The 16,579-nt window shown below is 41.1% G+C and overlaps 2 protein-coding genes across 2 annotated transcripts in view; one reads left to right on the top strand and one right to left on the bottom strand.

Moving 5' to 3' along the window:
• Positions 1-16,579, bottom strand: part of LOC149182385 (recQ-mediated instability-like protein) — a 152,423-nt gene that overhangs the window by 116,258 nt on the left and 19,586 nt on the right. The window lies entirely within an intron of this gene.
• On the top strand, positions 7,579-8,560 carry LOC149182386 (uncharacterized). The gene is made up of 2 exons (XM_089418501.1): positions 7,579-8,084; positions 8,208-8,560. Exons 1-2 carry the CDS (start codon positions 7,626-7,628, stop codon positions 8,409-8,411), a joined length of 663 nt encoding a protein of 220 aa, XP_089274627.1. The 5' UTR covers positions 7,579-7,625; the 3' UTR covers positions 8,412-8,560.

The raw sequence follows: 16,579 nt of genomic DNA, 5'->3' as shown, positions 1-16,579 counted from the left end.
ATTTTCAATCAAACAAACACCTCAGATATTTAAATTCCCATTTCTTAAGGCAAAGTGGGTTGTTGTTCAGTGATAATCAGTTTAGGCTAATTTGTACTCCCATTTCTGCACTCAATGATATTAGTTTAATTGACCATTGGAATCCCCCCTCTTCCAACCCCCCAAGCTAGGGTAGCTTAGTTCCCTTGGTCTAAAGTGTGGAGCAAGGCTACCAAGGTGACAAAGGGTAGCTTGCTTGTTGTTCCTCTAGGCTCCCCTGTTGAGGTTGGGATTTTTTCATCTTAGGGTAGATTTTGAGAGCTAATGGTGCCTTTCATCTTTAATATAATGGAGATTACAATACAGAATAAAAAGCATTCCACGATTGCCGCGAAGCTATGAAATGTTAATTTTCCATTGTTCTATGTTGTTACAATCACTTTAGCCCAATTCATTTCTTTGTTTAGCAATCTTTCAAAACAATTTAATCTTCCAATGATCAATAGCAATTATAGATAGAACAGTAAATGCAATGTACAGTGTAAGACAATCAAGAGCAATAATAAGAGACACCAAATTTGGTCAAAGACCAGGGAAAAACCCCACAAGGGGGAAAACACTTTCAAATTCTTCTTCTTCTTATTAGATTGTCATAAAATGTTCAGCAAAGAGTACAATGATCCAATTCACCAATCAAAAGTCAAAGTCAATCTTTTGACTATCCCACAAAATCAACCAACCAATATCGAAATGATGAGCCAAATGTCAAATCTGTCCCAAGTCAAATCTGGTCAAAGTCAATAGTAGTCAACAGCAGCAAATGATGCCATAACCAATCCTCAAGTCAACGGTCAACAGCTTTTCAAAAGTCTCGGTTAAACTGCCAATTAATGTGGCTTTCCATGCTGGTCAAAAATCAGTCAAAACAGTCCCAAAATCCACAGTAAAACTTGGTCAATGGAGAGAGAAGGTCTGCGGTCATATCTGAAGCCAAGGTCTGCAGTCAACAAGAGTCAAACTGCCCAAAAATCCTCGATTTGTGCGCCAAAGAATTCAGCCTCCGAAATAGTCCAAAAATGCCAAGTCAAACTATGCCCAATCTCAAAAAGTCAACGCTGGTCAAAGACAGATTTTCGGCCCAATCAAAATCTCCTCTCTCCTCCTTGCACATGTGAAAGAGATCTGCAATTTTTCAGATGTACGAACCTCCAAGAGAAGAAGAAATGAATGTGTGAGATATGCGTCCAAATGAGGTGCCATTGAGTTGTATTTATAGGCGTTGGAGGAGACTCAATTTGTCTTTAAAGCCGACCTGAACTTTTGTGCACTTTTAGGTTTTCACATTGAAAATAAATTTTTCCTTAATTGAATTAAGTTTTTCCAAGCGCCAGGAGGGGTCTCTCTTGATGAGGAAGGTTGTCCAAATCAGGGAATTTGTCCCTAAGCTATCAAATTAACACTCCCTCTCCGTTAGGGAGAAATTACCGACTACAACATGTCCCATCTCAAATGTCTCGTCATCATCAAGTCAAATGTCATCTTTGCTCATCTCTACTCATCTTTGTTGAACACTCTCGAATCTAAAAGAAGAAGAAATTGACATCATAGGAGAGCTTAAGCTACCACCTAAGAAATTGGATTTGTGAAAATTTCTAAACTGAAATTCTACTGCAGCAACTGATTTATTTCACCTACTTATTCTTACAATAAGTTATTTACGAAATCCCTTCAGCAAATATTAAAATAAATTCTACTGCAGTTATCACATATTTACACAGAGAAAATACATGCACAAGAATCAATCACATCAACATAGTTGTTTTTGGACAATTGTCCCCGGACAAAACCCAATGCGGGAAAACCAGTGTAGCAGATGAGGGTTTTATTAATTTTCAGCAACAGTCGCTTTTACAATGAATGATTTTACAGAGAAACTGAAAGAAAACACCTGAGACTTTCCCTTTCTGGCTTTCTGACACTTTGGAGACCCTTCTCTCACTCCTACATCACTCTGCGTGGCTCTGAGTGGCTCTAGCCACAGTCCTAGTGAGGAGACCTAGCCGCTGTCATAATGAACCCTAGTCGTTGTCATAATGAAGCCCTAGCCGCAGTCAATGAAGCCTAGCCACAGTCAATAAAGCCCTAGCCGCAGTTTATGAAGCCCTAGCCACAGCAAGACGAGAAAAGACCTAGCCACAGCAAGAGGAGACCTAGCCGCAGCAAGAGGAGACCTCAACATAAGCATGAAGAAGTCTAGATGGACAGCATGCAAATCTTTGTGTGCTGTAGGAGACAACGTGGAAAATAAGGCAGCCTTAAGGCTTGAATTAAAGGGTCGTTAGCAAGGTTGGAAGTTACAGTCATAAGAAGAAGCATTGCGTTGAAGAAGTCTGTCTTCAAGAGAACGTAGGGCAGATTAGGTTATGCGTTTGGGTGTTGCCAAGAGTAAACAGCTAGGCCGAGATCTTCAGGAAGGAAACACTGCCATTTGAGTGTCATTTGGGCAGGCCGAAAGCTACAGCTAGTTGTTGTGCTAGGCCGCAGGCCATAGCACATAGCTAGAGGTTGAGTTAAGGGTTATCAAGGGTGGACATCACCTTTAGAAGGAAGTGTAGCATGAGAGAAGGGTCTCCAAGGTAAATCGCAGTCCTAAAAGGACTTGTCTCCTGACTGTGTGGTGGAACTAAAGCTACAGGACTTGCTCTAACCTACAATGCAGCAAACCTCACTGCTAACATGTTGCAGCAAGGGCTACTAGATTGATGAACTCAAAGGATATGCTATAGCACTCTTAGTGATTGGTTGAAGACTGTCATGAGAATTCAGGGCTACATCTTTGAACAGTCATCATTAGCAGAATAATGGACTTTCTACTACTATCATAAATATCAGTTCTGTATATTTGTACTATCTCTCTCTTTGCTGAACTATTGAAGAATATAAGAAGAATTGATCAAGGGTTCCCCCACATTGGGTTTTGTCCATGGTTGGTGCCACATCTTGTGTCCTCTTGTCTTGGCTTGTCTTCTACTGTTTATGTTTATGTTCTATCTGCATTTTAATATCATGCTAATGTGATTGCTAATCTGGATATTGATATTGGGCAAATAAGAAAATTGAACTAAATTGCTCTTAAGCTTATAGAACATACCAAAATTTAACATGGTATCACAAGTGAGGTGAAGGCAAAGCCCAAGCAAGAGTGAAAGAGCAATCACCGAAGACAGTTGGAAAGGACAAAAGGCTCAATGGGTTCCTCATCCCACTTCCTGGCTGAAGACAAGCTCCGTGAAAAGTCTGACTATCACGGATGGAAGATGTCTCTTGATCTAACATTGGAAGAATCAAGAATGGTGGAGCAAGAAATGCCTTCTAATAGAGGCAAACCCACTGCTTTCTCCGCTCATGCCAAAAAGGAGAAATAATGCAAGGTCTAAAGGTCATTTCAATGGAAAGCCCGGATCTAAGGGTGGAAGGAAAGGCAGATGCTTTGCTTGCAATAAGTTTGGCCACTATGTGAGGGAGTGTCCAAATAGAAGGGAGTCAGGGACACATCACATGATGATGATCATAATCATTCCAGGGGCAACTTCAATAATAATGATCTAAGGAATGACAGGTACAATGGCAAAGGAAAAAGGAATGCGGGACATCAAGGAAATGTTCGACCCTCCAAGAAAGTAAGGAACTCCAGGTATGAAGAATCAAATGTTGTTAACAATAAGCAAAAGGAGTATTATCTTATATCGGCCCTCTCCACTACCTCTCCTCCGGACTCTTTGGGAAATTGTCTTATTGATAGTGGTGCTTCAAGGCACTTCACCGGATACAAGGAAGCTCTCTCTAATTTGATAGAGAAGGAAACAAACTCGGAGATTATTCTTGGAGACGATACCACCTATTCCGTAAAGGGTGTAGGAAATGTTACCATTAAATTGAATCAAGGTAACACGATTCATTTACAAGAAGCTCTATATGTACCTGATCTCAAGAAGAACCTAGTGTCAATTTCGGCAATGGAAGACAAAGGTTACAAGGTGGCATTCATCGATGGAAAGGTACGTGTTTGGAAAAGAAATTTTAAAGATGCTTTTACTCTTGGGTTCAGCGTTGGCAATTTGTATCAAGTTGCCGGAAGTCCATTGGGGACCATGTCTTGTGACACATCTCTTCAATCTGAACTATGGCATCGGAGATTTTCCCATCTTCATTGTAAGGCCCTAGGGTTGGAGGTCTGGCAAAAACCAGGAGAAATTCCCTATCTCAAGGAAAATATGTTGTGAAGATATTGGAAAGATTTGGAATGGTGGATTGCAAGCCCATGACTACCCCAATGGAGCTTAACTTTAAGAAGTTATGCAGTAGTGCTGCCAGACTTGAATTGGGAAATGCTTTTGAGTATCGTCAACTCATAGGAGCACTGATGTTCTTGGTGAACTCCTGTCCGAATATATGTTTTGCAGTTAACACATTGAGCCAATGTATGGTTGAGCCTCATCACTCACATTGGATGGTGCCAAGAATCTTCTGAGATATCTTCGGGGCACAATCTTTCATGGACTGAGATACACTGTTGGAGATGTGAGGCTGCATGGTTATTTTGATGTTGATTGGGCAGGCAGTATGATGGATCGCAAAATCACTTCTAAGTGTTGTTTCTCTTTGGGTTCTGCTTCGATATCCTGGATGAGCAGGAAGTAGAAGTTGGTTGCTTTGAGCACCGCTGAGGCCGAATACATAACTATGAGTATGGCCTCGTGTGAAGTTGTCTGGTTGGGGAAGATCTTCAGTGAGCTGTTTGGACACTAGTTGGACACCACCGTGATCCTCTGTGACAACCAGAGTGGGATCCGATTATCAGAGAATCTAGTATGTCATGATCGCTCCAGGCACATAGACATCAGGTACCACTTTATCCGGGATATGGTACAACAAGGAGCAATAAGGCTCCATCACATTGGAACTGATGAGCAGATCGCCGATATTATAATGAAGCCCCTGGGAAAGGTCAAATTCTTGACTTTCCAAGAAAAACTAGGAGTCGTGGAGAGATCCTCTCTTGAGGGTCCTGTATGATATGGATATTGAGCTCTAGGAGCTCCGGGGGGCATGGGGTACTTCTTGGAACGATGAGAAACCATAGGGTGAGTTGTTATAGATCTGATCCAAAAATATAAGATAATGCAAATATACCCAGAAACAATAAGATAGACATAGATAGAAATGATTCACTTTATTATCAAACCAGGGTTGCAGGAATCGCCCCCCCCCCCCCCCCCCGGATCCTAACCCGGAACCGCGACCCGTGCGGAAGCGTTCCGGAATCTCCACAGGAATCGCGATTCCGAAATTGAGGTTGCGCGCTTCCTTGTTTTTTAAACGATTCCTGCCAATGAGGTTGCGGCCCCCCCGGAATCGCGCTTCGGCATGCGGTTCTGGCATGAGGTGGCGCCACGCAACCTGCCCGGAAGCGCACGCCACCCGGGCGCAACCCGCACGCAACCCGCGGATAACATATTTTTTTTTTAATTTCATTTAAAATTTAACTTAACTAAGCATGAGGGGGTGGGTTAGGGTCACTTTAGGGTGAGTTTAGAAAAGAATAAAGCCCCCATTCTCTTCTCATTTTCTCACTTTGAGTTTATGAGAGTTGGAGAAGAGAAGAGAGGAGAGGAGAAGAGAAGAGAGGAAAGGAGAGGAGAAGAGAGGAGAGCTTGGAGGAGTGAAGAAGGAGGAGCTTGGAGCAAGAGCTTGGAGGACTTCATCTACAAGAGCTAAAGAGGTAAGTTCAAACCCCAAACTCCCTTGTTTTTTTGAAAAAAAAATTGTATTTTTCTCCTCCCTCTCCTACTCTTTCCCATTGTTTCTACTTGCTCCTTTATTTACAGGTTGTCCACCACCTATATCCATATTCCAAGATGGTGTTCTTTTGGCTTCTATGTATCATTCCACTCTTGGTTTTAATGATGGCAAGGGTGAGGAATAGAGGGGAAGAGGAAGGGGATGAACTTGGTGACCCAATGTATGATGAGGAGGAAGGGTTTGAAGAGGAAGGGGATGAACTTGAAGGGGACACTGAAGCACAAGATGGGAAAGGTACATCAAATCCCTTGTGGAACTATGTGACCAAACTTGAAGGGGGAAAGGGTGGTGGATCTTACAAATTTTTGTGCCCTCATGGTTGTCATGGAGGAAAACCATATACGGGTTCATATACCCGTCTGAGGAGGCATCTTTGTGGGGTGCTGGAGAGTGATGAAAAAAAGGGTTCTGTGGGGGTAACCATTTGCCCAAACATTTCAAGTGAACAAAGAGAAAAATACATCCAAATAGAGATGGCTGCACAACGAAAAAACAAGAAACAAAAAACTCATTCTGAATCAAGTGCAACCTCTAAATTTGGTAGTTGCCCATCTCCTCATGGTACTTTTGCAACCTCTGGAGGTAGAAAAACAATAGGGGATTTCCTTAATGTTGCTGGGAGGGATGATGTGGATGGAAAGATAGTCCGTTTTCTTTGTGCTTGCGGTGTACCATTCAATGTGCTTCGCTCTCCCTATTGGCATGAAATGGTAAAGGCCATCAATGAAGCCCCAAAAGGATACAAGGCCCCCAACTATGAGAAAGCTAGAACAGTGTTATTAGAAAGAGAAAAAGCTAAGGTTCAAAGAGCTTTGACACGTTTTACACATGAGTGGGTGGATTCTGGGGTATCCATTGTATCAGATGGGTGGACAAATATTAGAAACCAACATTTGATAAATGTTCTTGGTGTTTCTTCTAGTGGTGCAGTATTTATTGCATCTCATGACTCCTCCTCCATCAGTGCAACTGCACAAAACATTGCAGATCTCCTATTGAAATCAATCAAAGATGTTGGTCCGAATAATGTGGTTCAAGTGATCACAAATAATGCAGCAAATTGTAAGTTAGCAGGAAAAATTATTGAGCGTACTCATCCACACATCTTTTGGTCTGGGTGCCTGGTTCACACATTGAACCTTTTGATGCATGATATTGTGAAACACAAAGATTGTGGGTGGATTGCTGAGGTTTACAGGAAAGGGAAGCAGCTCATTAAATTCATCACAGGGCATACAAGGGTAAACTACTTCTATGGCACTTACTCCAAGTTGCAATTGCTTAAAATTGCAAAGACAAGATTTGCTAGTTATTACCTCACCTTTAGGCGGCTAGTGAGGGTGAGACAAGCTTTAACTAATCTGGTGTGTGCTGAAACATGGGATGAAATTAACACTGACACAGATGGTGCTAATGCAGTCAAGGACACTGTTCTTGACAGTTACTTTTGGTCACAGGTTAAATATGTTTTGCAATTCACCAAACCAATTTATTACATGATCAAGTTTGCAGATTCAGATCGACCAGTAATTGGGGAGGTGTATGAGCAAATGGATAGCATGTTGGGGCAGATTAAAGACATTGTTGAGCCTAGAGATACCACCTTGTACAATTATATTCGTGAAGAGGTGGAAAACCGATGGGATATGCTAAATGTTCCATTGCATGCATTAGCATATGTTTTGACACCTAAATACTATCATCCATCATGGCTTTCAAAACCAGCAACTGGGGGGGGAGTCAGGAAAAAACCACACCAAGATAAAGAGGTTCACGAAAAATATATGGCTGCATTGAGTAGATTAATCCCTGATAATGAGGAGGCTGCATTGGTACGGAGACAGGTGAGCAACTATACGAGCAACACTGGTCCATTTGGGAGCATGCATGCAATTCAAGATCGAGAGCATTTTTCTGCTCTTGAGTGGTGGAACATGCATGGAGGGCCTACTCCACTTCTACAGAGTTTGGCATTGCGGGTGCTATCACAGGTGGTAAACACTTCTTCTGCAGAGAGGTGTTGGAGCTCTTATTCTTTCATCCACAGTGTTAAAAGGAACAGGTTGAATTTAGACCGGGCAGAGAGCTTGGTTTATGTTCATTACAACTTGCGATTGTTGTCCCATTACTGTGAAGATGCAAAGTCTAATAAAGACTTGTTGACTTGGGACAAGAATCCAGAGGAGCCCAATTTGGAGGATGGAGTGTTGCGACTAGAGCAATTAGAGGATTCTCTTATCCAGGTATGTCCATTGTGGTATGAATTTTCCAATTTTCCCTTATAAAGCATTTCTCTAATTCATGTTTTTAATTTTTTTGTTAACTAGTGTTTTTTTTTTTTGCATGAATTTTTTGAGCGATTCTAGGATGATGACACGGGTGTTGATATGCCACAACCCCCACCCCCATCTGGTCCCTTGGTTTCTAGGTTCCATGGTTCAACACCAACGGCAGGGGGTTCTTCTTCATCAGTTCCAGTGCCACGACTTACACAGGGACCATCTTCTTCATTGCCACCACGTGGAGGCCCGCCATCACGTTCTATTCGTGGTGGAAGGAGGAGAGATTAGTAGATATATTCACAATCTACTTCTTTTTGTCATAGATTACTCATTAGACTTGTAGACTTGTGAATTTGAATTTTGAACCTTTTTGGCTTGGCGGTGACCAAGTGACATATTTTGTAAACATTATTATTTGAATTTTGGACATGACAAATGTTGACAGTTGCTCACTTGCTAGATAAATCATAATATGCTCTATGTTTTATGTTTTATAATATGCTTAAATGTTTTATGTTTTATAATATGCTTAAAAATTTGATGTATGTTTGTAATAGCTAGAATATAGATGATTGTTGTACATACTAGTAACTACAATGGAATCATGGATGCCATATCTATCTTGATTTATGCAAAAATATGCATGTTTTCATGTCTTCTACAATTAATTTGGTATTTGGGATGTTTGTTTTGAGTATAAATGCAAAAAAATATAAAAAAATATATATATATAGCAGATGCTTCCGCGGACGCTTCGCTTCCTAGATTTTTGGAAAATGACGCTTCCGCGCTCCGCGCTTCCGCTTCGCTCCCGCTTCGTGCAACATTGTATCAAACCCTTAAGGTAGGGCAACACCATACATTCACTCCTTAAGGAAGGGGAACACTCCACAAGCCATATGCTTGTTCATACAATAATCCTTGATTATTCTTCATGTGGAGTCTCTAGCCTCTATATAGGCCTCATACATACAATATCATGGATCATTACCATGGTTCCCTCATACCATCGACGAATACCATGGGCCCATTACATTATTACTAACTACTTGTGGTCCCTTACATGATATGGGTTAACCACCTTATTTATTACTATGGCCCATCCCATTATTACATTATTACCTTGGGTATCTCCCTTGGTACCCCATATTATCCCCCCTAGGTATATAACATTCCACCCCCCAAGCATGTTTCGTCCCCGAAACATGGGAAGAACACAAATAATAAGATCTACGCAAAAGAGTAGTCCACTGGTACCATGCACGTGCATCTAGCCATCCAAGAGAAAGGTGAACCCTCGGTCTCGTTGGTGCCTCGCTCACTTGAGATGGAAGTTGACTGTGATAGCTCTTTTGTGTAGATGTGTAGTAGGTGGATCTTTGCTCCTCTCTATCTGTCCTTCGGGGGTTGTTGTCCGTGTGGCTAATTGGTTGCCATCTTGATGGTTGTCTTGCGGCGTGATGATGTGCTGAAGTTTTAACCCACGGTGTCTTTTTCTTTAATTCACCCCTTACTGGAGCCTGACTGTTATGTTGTGGTGTCTTATCTTCCAATATTACTTCAACCAATGAGCCCTCCTCTGATGTATCAGCACCTGTAACCTTTTCTGCTTCAGCCTCTGTTTATGTTTGATTGTCTATCATCACTGGCTCATCATCTAATATGTCAGACCCTGGAACATCTTCTGCTTCAGCCTCCTTGGACTCTACCTGTTTATTAATGGAAATATCCTGTAATGTAATTTTCTTCTTTTTATACCAGAGCTTCAGGAATTTCTTCTGTACATTAATATTGATAGTACCCACTGATTCCATCCAAGGGTATCCCAAAACAACATCTATGTTATCCATATCTGAAGCATAAAAATCACTATGCAACACATACTTATCCATAGAAATCTTCAAATCCTTGTACACTTGAACATTCTCATCATCAACCTGTGTATTTTCAATGTGTTTTGTTGGAACTTGCAATTTTTTTGCCAAATTAACATTGATGAAATTATGCTTGCAACTAGGATTTATAGAAACAATGATCTTCTCTTTCTGAATCAATCCATGAACCTGCAATAAGGAGATACCAGCAGAAAATAACCCTTTAGGTTCCTTGGTTTCCTTCTTTTTTCTAGCACAAGACCATTTGTCCATAAAGAGTTTTTCAAATTCTTCATCCGACAAGTCATCCAACTGTTTGATGCCTAGTGAGTTCCACAATCTGTCAGCCTCCTCTTGCAAATTAAACCGTACTATAGCCTTCCAAAATACCCCATATTTGAACTTTATTGTTTGTATGAATTCTTCAATAGTAGGACCATTATCTTTTCCTGTAAAACATAGAGTCGCCATGAAGAGGGTTTTGAAAAAAATCACTTACTTGGAGAAAATTTGAAATTGTCACAGTTTCGTTAATATTGCTCAGAATCCCTATTATGACTTGATTTCAGAAATGGAACAATCATTCTGCATCTACCCATGTGATAGAAATCTTGATCCAGACACTAGAATTTCAGATCTGTGCTACCACACTCCCGCCGTCACCAAAATTGCTGCAAAAATAGCTGATTTTAAATCAGCGATATCTCCCTCATCCGGACTCCGATTCGACCGATTTTTTTTTTGAAATCGGGTATTTTTTCACATAGAATCCAGATCTGCAATTAGATTTTTCAGATCTTATACCAGGACGTCTAGATCTGTGCCACAAACTTGCTGCCCTGAAAATTGTCTGCAACCCCACTGATTTTTAAATCAGCGATATCTCCTTCATCCGGACTCCGATTCAACCGATTTTTTTTTTGAAATCGGCTATTTTTTCACAAAGAATACAGATCTGCAATTAGATTTTGCAAATCTTGTACCAAAACCTACAGATCTGATCTGCAAACTCGTCGCCCCCGAAATCCTGCAAAAAATTAAAAAAAAAATCTCCACTTTTACCCAAGAAAGTGCTCTGATACCACTTGTTATAGATCTGATCCAAAAATATAAGATAATGCAAATATACCCAGAAACAATAAAATAGACATAGATAGAGATGATTCACTTTATTATCAAACCCTTAAGGTAGGGCAACACCATACATTCACTCCTTAAGGAAGGAGAACACTCCACAAGCCATATGCCTGTTCATACAATAATCCTTGACTATTCTTCATGTGGAGTCTCTAGCCTCTATATAGGCCTCATACATACAATACCATGGATCATTACCATGGTTCCCTCATACCATCGACGAATACCATGGGCCCATTACATTATTACTAACTACTTGTGGTCCCTTACATGATATGGGTTAACCACCTTATTTATTACTATGGCCCATCCCATTATTACATTATTACCTTGGGTACCTCCCTTGGTACCCCATATTATCCCCCATAGGTATATAACATGAGTGGTTCAGCCTTCCCCTAGTGGTTTGCTATGTAGGCAGGATGAGTGGTTCATCCTTCTCCTGCTGAGACACAATCATAGGGTGAGTGGTCCAGCCTTTCCCTAGTGATTTTTTGTGTACAGGGTGAGTGGTTCAGCCTTCGCCTAGGATACCCCATGGCAACATGTAGGCAGGATGAGTGGTTCATCCTTCTCCTACCGAGACATCCTACCCATGCAGTCTAGGACTCATGGGAAGTACCTCTCATCTGGCCAATGAGAAAGGAAATGAGGATAGGGACCATAGTACTATCGATGGACGCATCGTTTACTATCATACTCCCTATGCTAGGATGTTATTAATCTGGGATGAATTGGAACTGACTTCGAGTCAGTAAGAGTGGTATGAGACACTCTTTATTTGGAACTGATTTCGGATCAATAAGAGTGGTATGAGACACTCTCTTTATTTGGAACTGATTTCGGATCAGTAAGAGTGGTATGAGACACTCTCTTTATTTGGAACTGATTTCGGATCAGTAAGAGTGGTATGAGACACTCTCTTTATTTGGAATTGATTTCGGATCTGTAAGAGTGGTATGAGACACTCCCTTTATTTGAAACTGATTTCGGATCAGTAAGAGTGCTATGAGACACTCTTTATATGGGACTGAAGTCGGGTCAGTAGAGAATGGTATGATACATTCTCGATCACTTCTTCTTCTTCATAGTTCAACAAAGCAGAGCAAAGCAGTGCAGGGCACTGCTTTCATGGCAGAGATAGTATAGACTGGCAGATGGATTGGCAGATGGAGTTCTCCCTAGTTGAGAGGGAGTGTTAAAATTGGCAACAAAGGCCAAACTCCATGTGGGGTCACCTTATTTATGGCAGCTGATATTTTTCTTGGATTCCTCTCTCCGAGAGGTGTGGGATTGATCTAAAGATCATCCGATTCGGACATGTATTTATGGAGATATGAATTTATTTATATTATTTGACAATTTGTCAAGGTCGACTAGCGACCAAATAACCCCCAGCTCAACCTCAACGTTGCATTATAAATAGAGGAGACCTCAAGTCGTTTGAGGCACACACATCTCCCATGATCTCTCTCCACTCGTTTGGGTTTGGTGGAAAGAGAGGTCAAGAGGGAGACCTTGGATCTAGTTGCAGTCCTAGAAAGGAGACCTAGCCGTTGTCATAATGAAGCCCTAGTCGTAGTCAATGAAGCCTAGCCGCAGTCAATGAAGCCCTAGCCGCAGTTTATGAAGCCCTAGTCGCAGTCAATGAAGCCTAGCCGCAGTCAATGAAGCCTAGCTGCAATCAATAAAGCCCTAGCCGCAATTTATGAAGCCCTAGCCACAACAAGACGAGGAAAGACCTAGCCGTAGCAAGAGGAGACCTCAACATAAGCGTGAAGAAGTCTAGATGGATAGCATGGAAATCTTTGTGTGTTGTAGGTGACAGCATGGCAAATAAGGCAGCGTTAAGGCTTGAATTAAAGGGCTGTTAGCAAGGCTAGAAGTTACAGTGATAAGAAGAAGCATTGCGTTGAAGAAGTTTGTCTTCAAGATAGTGTAGGGCAAATTAGGTTATGCGTTTGGGTGTTGCCAAGAGTAGACAGCTAGGCTAATATCTTCAAGAAGGAAACGTTGCCATTTGAGTGTCATTTGGGCATGCCAAGAGCTACAGCTAGTTGTTGTGCTAGATCGCAGCCCATAGCACACAGCTAGAGGTTGAGTTAAGGGTTGTCAAGGGCGGGCAGCACCTTTAGAAGGCAATGTAACATGAGAGAAGGGTCTCCAAGGTAAACCGCAGTCCTAATTAGACTTGTCTCCTCACTGTGTGGTGGAACTAAAGCTACAGGGCTTGCTCTAACCTATAATGCAACAAACCTCAATGCTAACATGTTGCAGCAAGGGCTACTAGATTGATGAACTCAAAGGATATGCGACAGCACTCTTAGTGGTTGGTTGAAGACTATCATGAGAATTCAGGGCTGTAGCTTTGAGCACTCATCATTAGCAGAATGATGGAATTTTTACTGTTGTCATAAATATCAATTTTGTATATTTGTACTATCACTCTTTGCTAAACTATTGAAGAATATAAGAAGATTTGATCAAGGGTTTCCCCACATTGGGGTTTGTCCCTGGCTGGTGCCACATCTTGTGTCCTCTTGTCTTGGCTTATCTTCTACTGTTTATGTTAATGTTCTATCTGCATTTTACTATCATGCTAATGTGATTGCTAATTTGGATATTGATATTGGGCTAATAAGAAAATTGAAGTAAATTGCTCTTAAGCATAGAACATACCAAAATTTAACATCAAGTGAAGATGCTCCATTAATGATAATATCTTCAACTTGCCTTTCTTGGATGATGTTGACTTCTTGAAGATGCCTTGTTGATGATGGTTGTTGCTTTGATGGTGATCTTCGTTGAGAATGTTTAAGATGTGAATATTCTTCAATGTGAGGGATATGACTTTTGACTTATTTTGGAGATGATGAAGTGTTCTTTCTTGCTTCCTTTGGTTGAAAATTGTAAAATCAGTAAGCTTCCCAAGAATGCTTCAATAGTAGAGTCCTTGAGTGGAGATAGATTCTTTTAAATGAAGACGAGTCCTTGAGGTCTTCTCCTTCTTCAAAGCATTTTTGCTTCTAGATGGTATGATTCTTGTGATGAGATGGGTAATCCTCCTTAATGCTTCTTAGTCCTTTCCTTCAAGATCATACTTCTTGATTATCTTCTCGTATTTGACCCTAATACGTGTCCTTCTTCAATGATGTGATCTTCAAGCTACCTTTTCTTGTCTTGTCACCTTAGCTCTAATACCATGTTGAGAAATCTAGGGCAGTTGGATTAGGTGATTTCTCTTACTTCGATAATTATTTGTGATGTATTTCTACTTAACTTGATTAGTTCCTTCTTTCACTTGATTATAATTAGTGTTCTTATCATCAAACAGCTATCAAACAATAAAGAACAATGAGACAAGAGGACACAAGATATAGGCTATTAGCCAGGGCCAAAACCTTTCCTCTTGAGAGGAAAACCCATAAGAATTCTTCTCTTCTTATAGAACTTCAAATGATGAATTCCAAGACCTATGACCCTTGACCAAGACCCCTCCAAGACCAAGTCAAGTCTCTTCTTTGATTAGCTCTCCCTCCACAAGGTCAACGCTAGTCAAACTTGTTTGCAACACTACAGATTTCGGCTTCCCTTCAAATTTTCAGCCTCTATCACAGGTCTGCAACTCTCAACCTACCTGTAATCTCTGCGGTTCCACACGTGTGGACAGATTAGGGAAGATTTGTAAGTCTTCTCTTCTTCGCTTTGGTTGAACCATCTTCCTTGACAATTCGGTTAGCAAACTGATCCTTGACACTTTGTTTCGGCCTACTAAATCTACTGTAATTCTTGATCTTGTTGCCACAGAAAGTAGCCCTAGATTCTTTCGCACGTGTGAGGGAAAGTAGCCCCAAAATAATTCAACATTAGCTCGATTTTCTTCTAGTGAAGTTGCAGAACCAATAGACTTTTATCTCTTCCTTTTCGCATTTCTGGAACGATGAATGGATGCTCCTCAAGTGTGATCGACTTCCTAGTATATATAGGCTTCTTTGAGAGCCCTAATAGGCCGACTTGCTCCTCTTGGTAGGCCAACATGTCATCTTTTGAAGGTTGACTTGTTGTAGGACTTATGATAAGGTCTTGGAGGGTCTTTGACTCAAATAATTTTTTCTTTACAATATGTAACATGCCCAAAAGGTACTTCCATACATGACAATGACTCAATTGACTTGTAGACTCAATTACAAGCCCTAGAAGCACTCAATGGGTGCTTGACCTATAAATCAAATAACCTTGAGCATGAAACCCATGCCTCAAGAATAACAATAATAATTTTATTTTTCTCTTTACATCAAATACATGATCACATATATCATTATGAAGACCGAACCTAGTTACACATTTCAACACTTAGCTCCTTTGGGACTTCTTCCCTTTAATGCCTTCTTGTGTTGGTCCAACGAAGACAAACTTTGGGTCAGAGGGCTGCCACCTATCACTGCAAGATGTCCTTCTCCAACAATGAACTTGGGCTGATGTAACCTGCTTCTTTGACTTCCTTCCTTTGTCCTTCAAGGATCAGTCCTAAGCTTACCCAAACAACCTACCTCTCCTAGCAGTTCAAGTGTCCTTCCTTGCACTACACTTAGGGCTCCCTTGAGCACCTCCTTATACCCTCCAACAGCCTTGAGATACCCAACCAAATATGTCCAACATGGAAAATTCATCCACTAGCAACAAAACAACCTCAAACAAATCATCACATACCTTTTTCTTAATGTTTTGGGTCTGCTCCTTCTATTGTAGGTTTTGACCTAGTTAGGGCTAATGTTAGACTAGGTCAGCACCTTATTTTTCCTTCAAAACCATTACTACAATTGTGGCTTGCCTCTTCGTGTAATCTATTTCCACTAGCTACCACTTAAGGACTAGTTTGCAATGTTTTTACGCCTTTTGGCCCCTCCTAAATAGGCACCATAGACTTCGGGCCTCACTACAACTATTAGAGGGAATGCGACCTACAAACAAAGGTTTGTCCACACTTCAAATGTCCCACAAATAGCCTAGAACTTAACCAAATCAACTCGACCCCTGATCCTGATCTCTGCGGCCCTCAAACAGTCATAAAAGATGCCAAAACAAGCCTCCTCCTCTTCGTTGAGGTCTGCCCTATTCTGTGGCCCAAACAAAAGTATTTGTCTTGTGTTTTGTTGCTTATTGAATGTGAGAAATGAGCTACAATATCACCTATATTTATACACATTCACTTAGGCTCTAGTGATTGGCATGAGGGCACATTCTTAAGCCTGGCCGACTTATTTTATGTGCCACAAGCCCACAGAAATATATAAAAATTAATATCTTAGTTTCTAGAGCTCTGATCTTGGTGCTTGAAGTTGACTCTTTCTTCTCTAAGAGTCCTCTTCCATCTCCAAGAGTCAAACCAATAAAACTCCTCATGGTTTTGGCCCCATGCCTTTGGGTACAAAACCCCAAGCTTGG

Source organism: Pinus tabuliformis, chromosome 3_2 (genome assembly GCF_031772625.1).
Source record: "Pinus tabuliformis cultivar Carrire ecotype Pingquan chromosome 3_2, CPIR1, whole genome shotgun sequence".
Lineage (NCBI taxonomy): Eukaryota > Viridiplantae > Streptophyta > Pinopsida > Pinales > Pinaceae > Pinus > Pinus tabuliformis.
This window is presented reverse-complemented; position numbering and strand designations above follow the sequence as displayed.

Coding starts and splice junctions, on each gene's coding strand:
- LOC149182386 (XM_089418501.1), top strand. CDS start 7,626: ATGGCTGCATTGAGTAGATTAATCCCTGATAATGAGGAGGCTGCATTG. Junction 8,085..8,207: donor TAGAGGATTCTCTTATCCAG/GTATGTCCATTG, acceptor GAGCGATTCTAG/GATGATGACACGGGTGTTGA.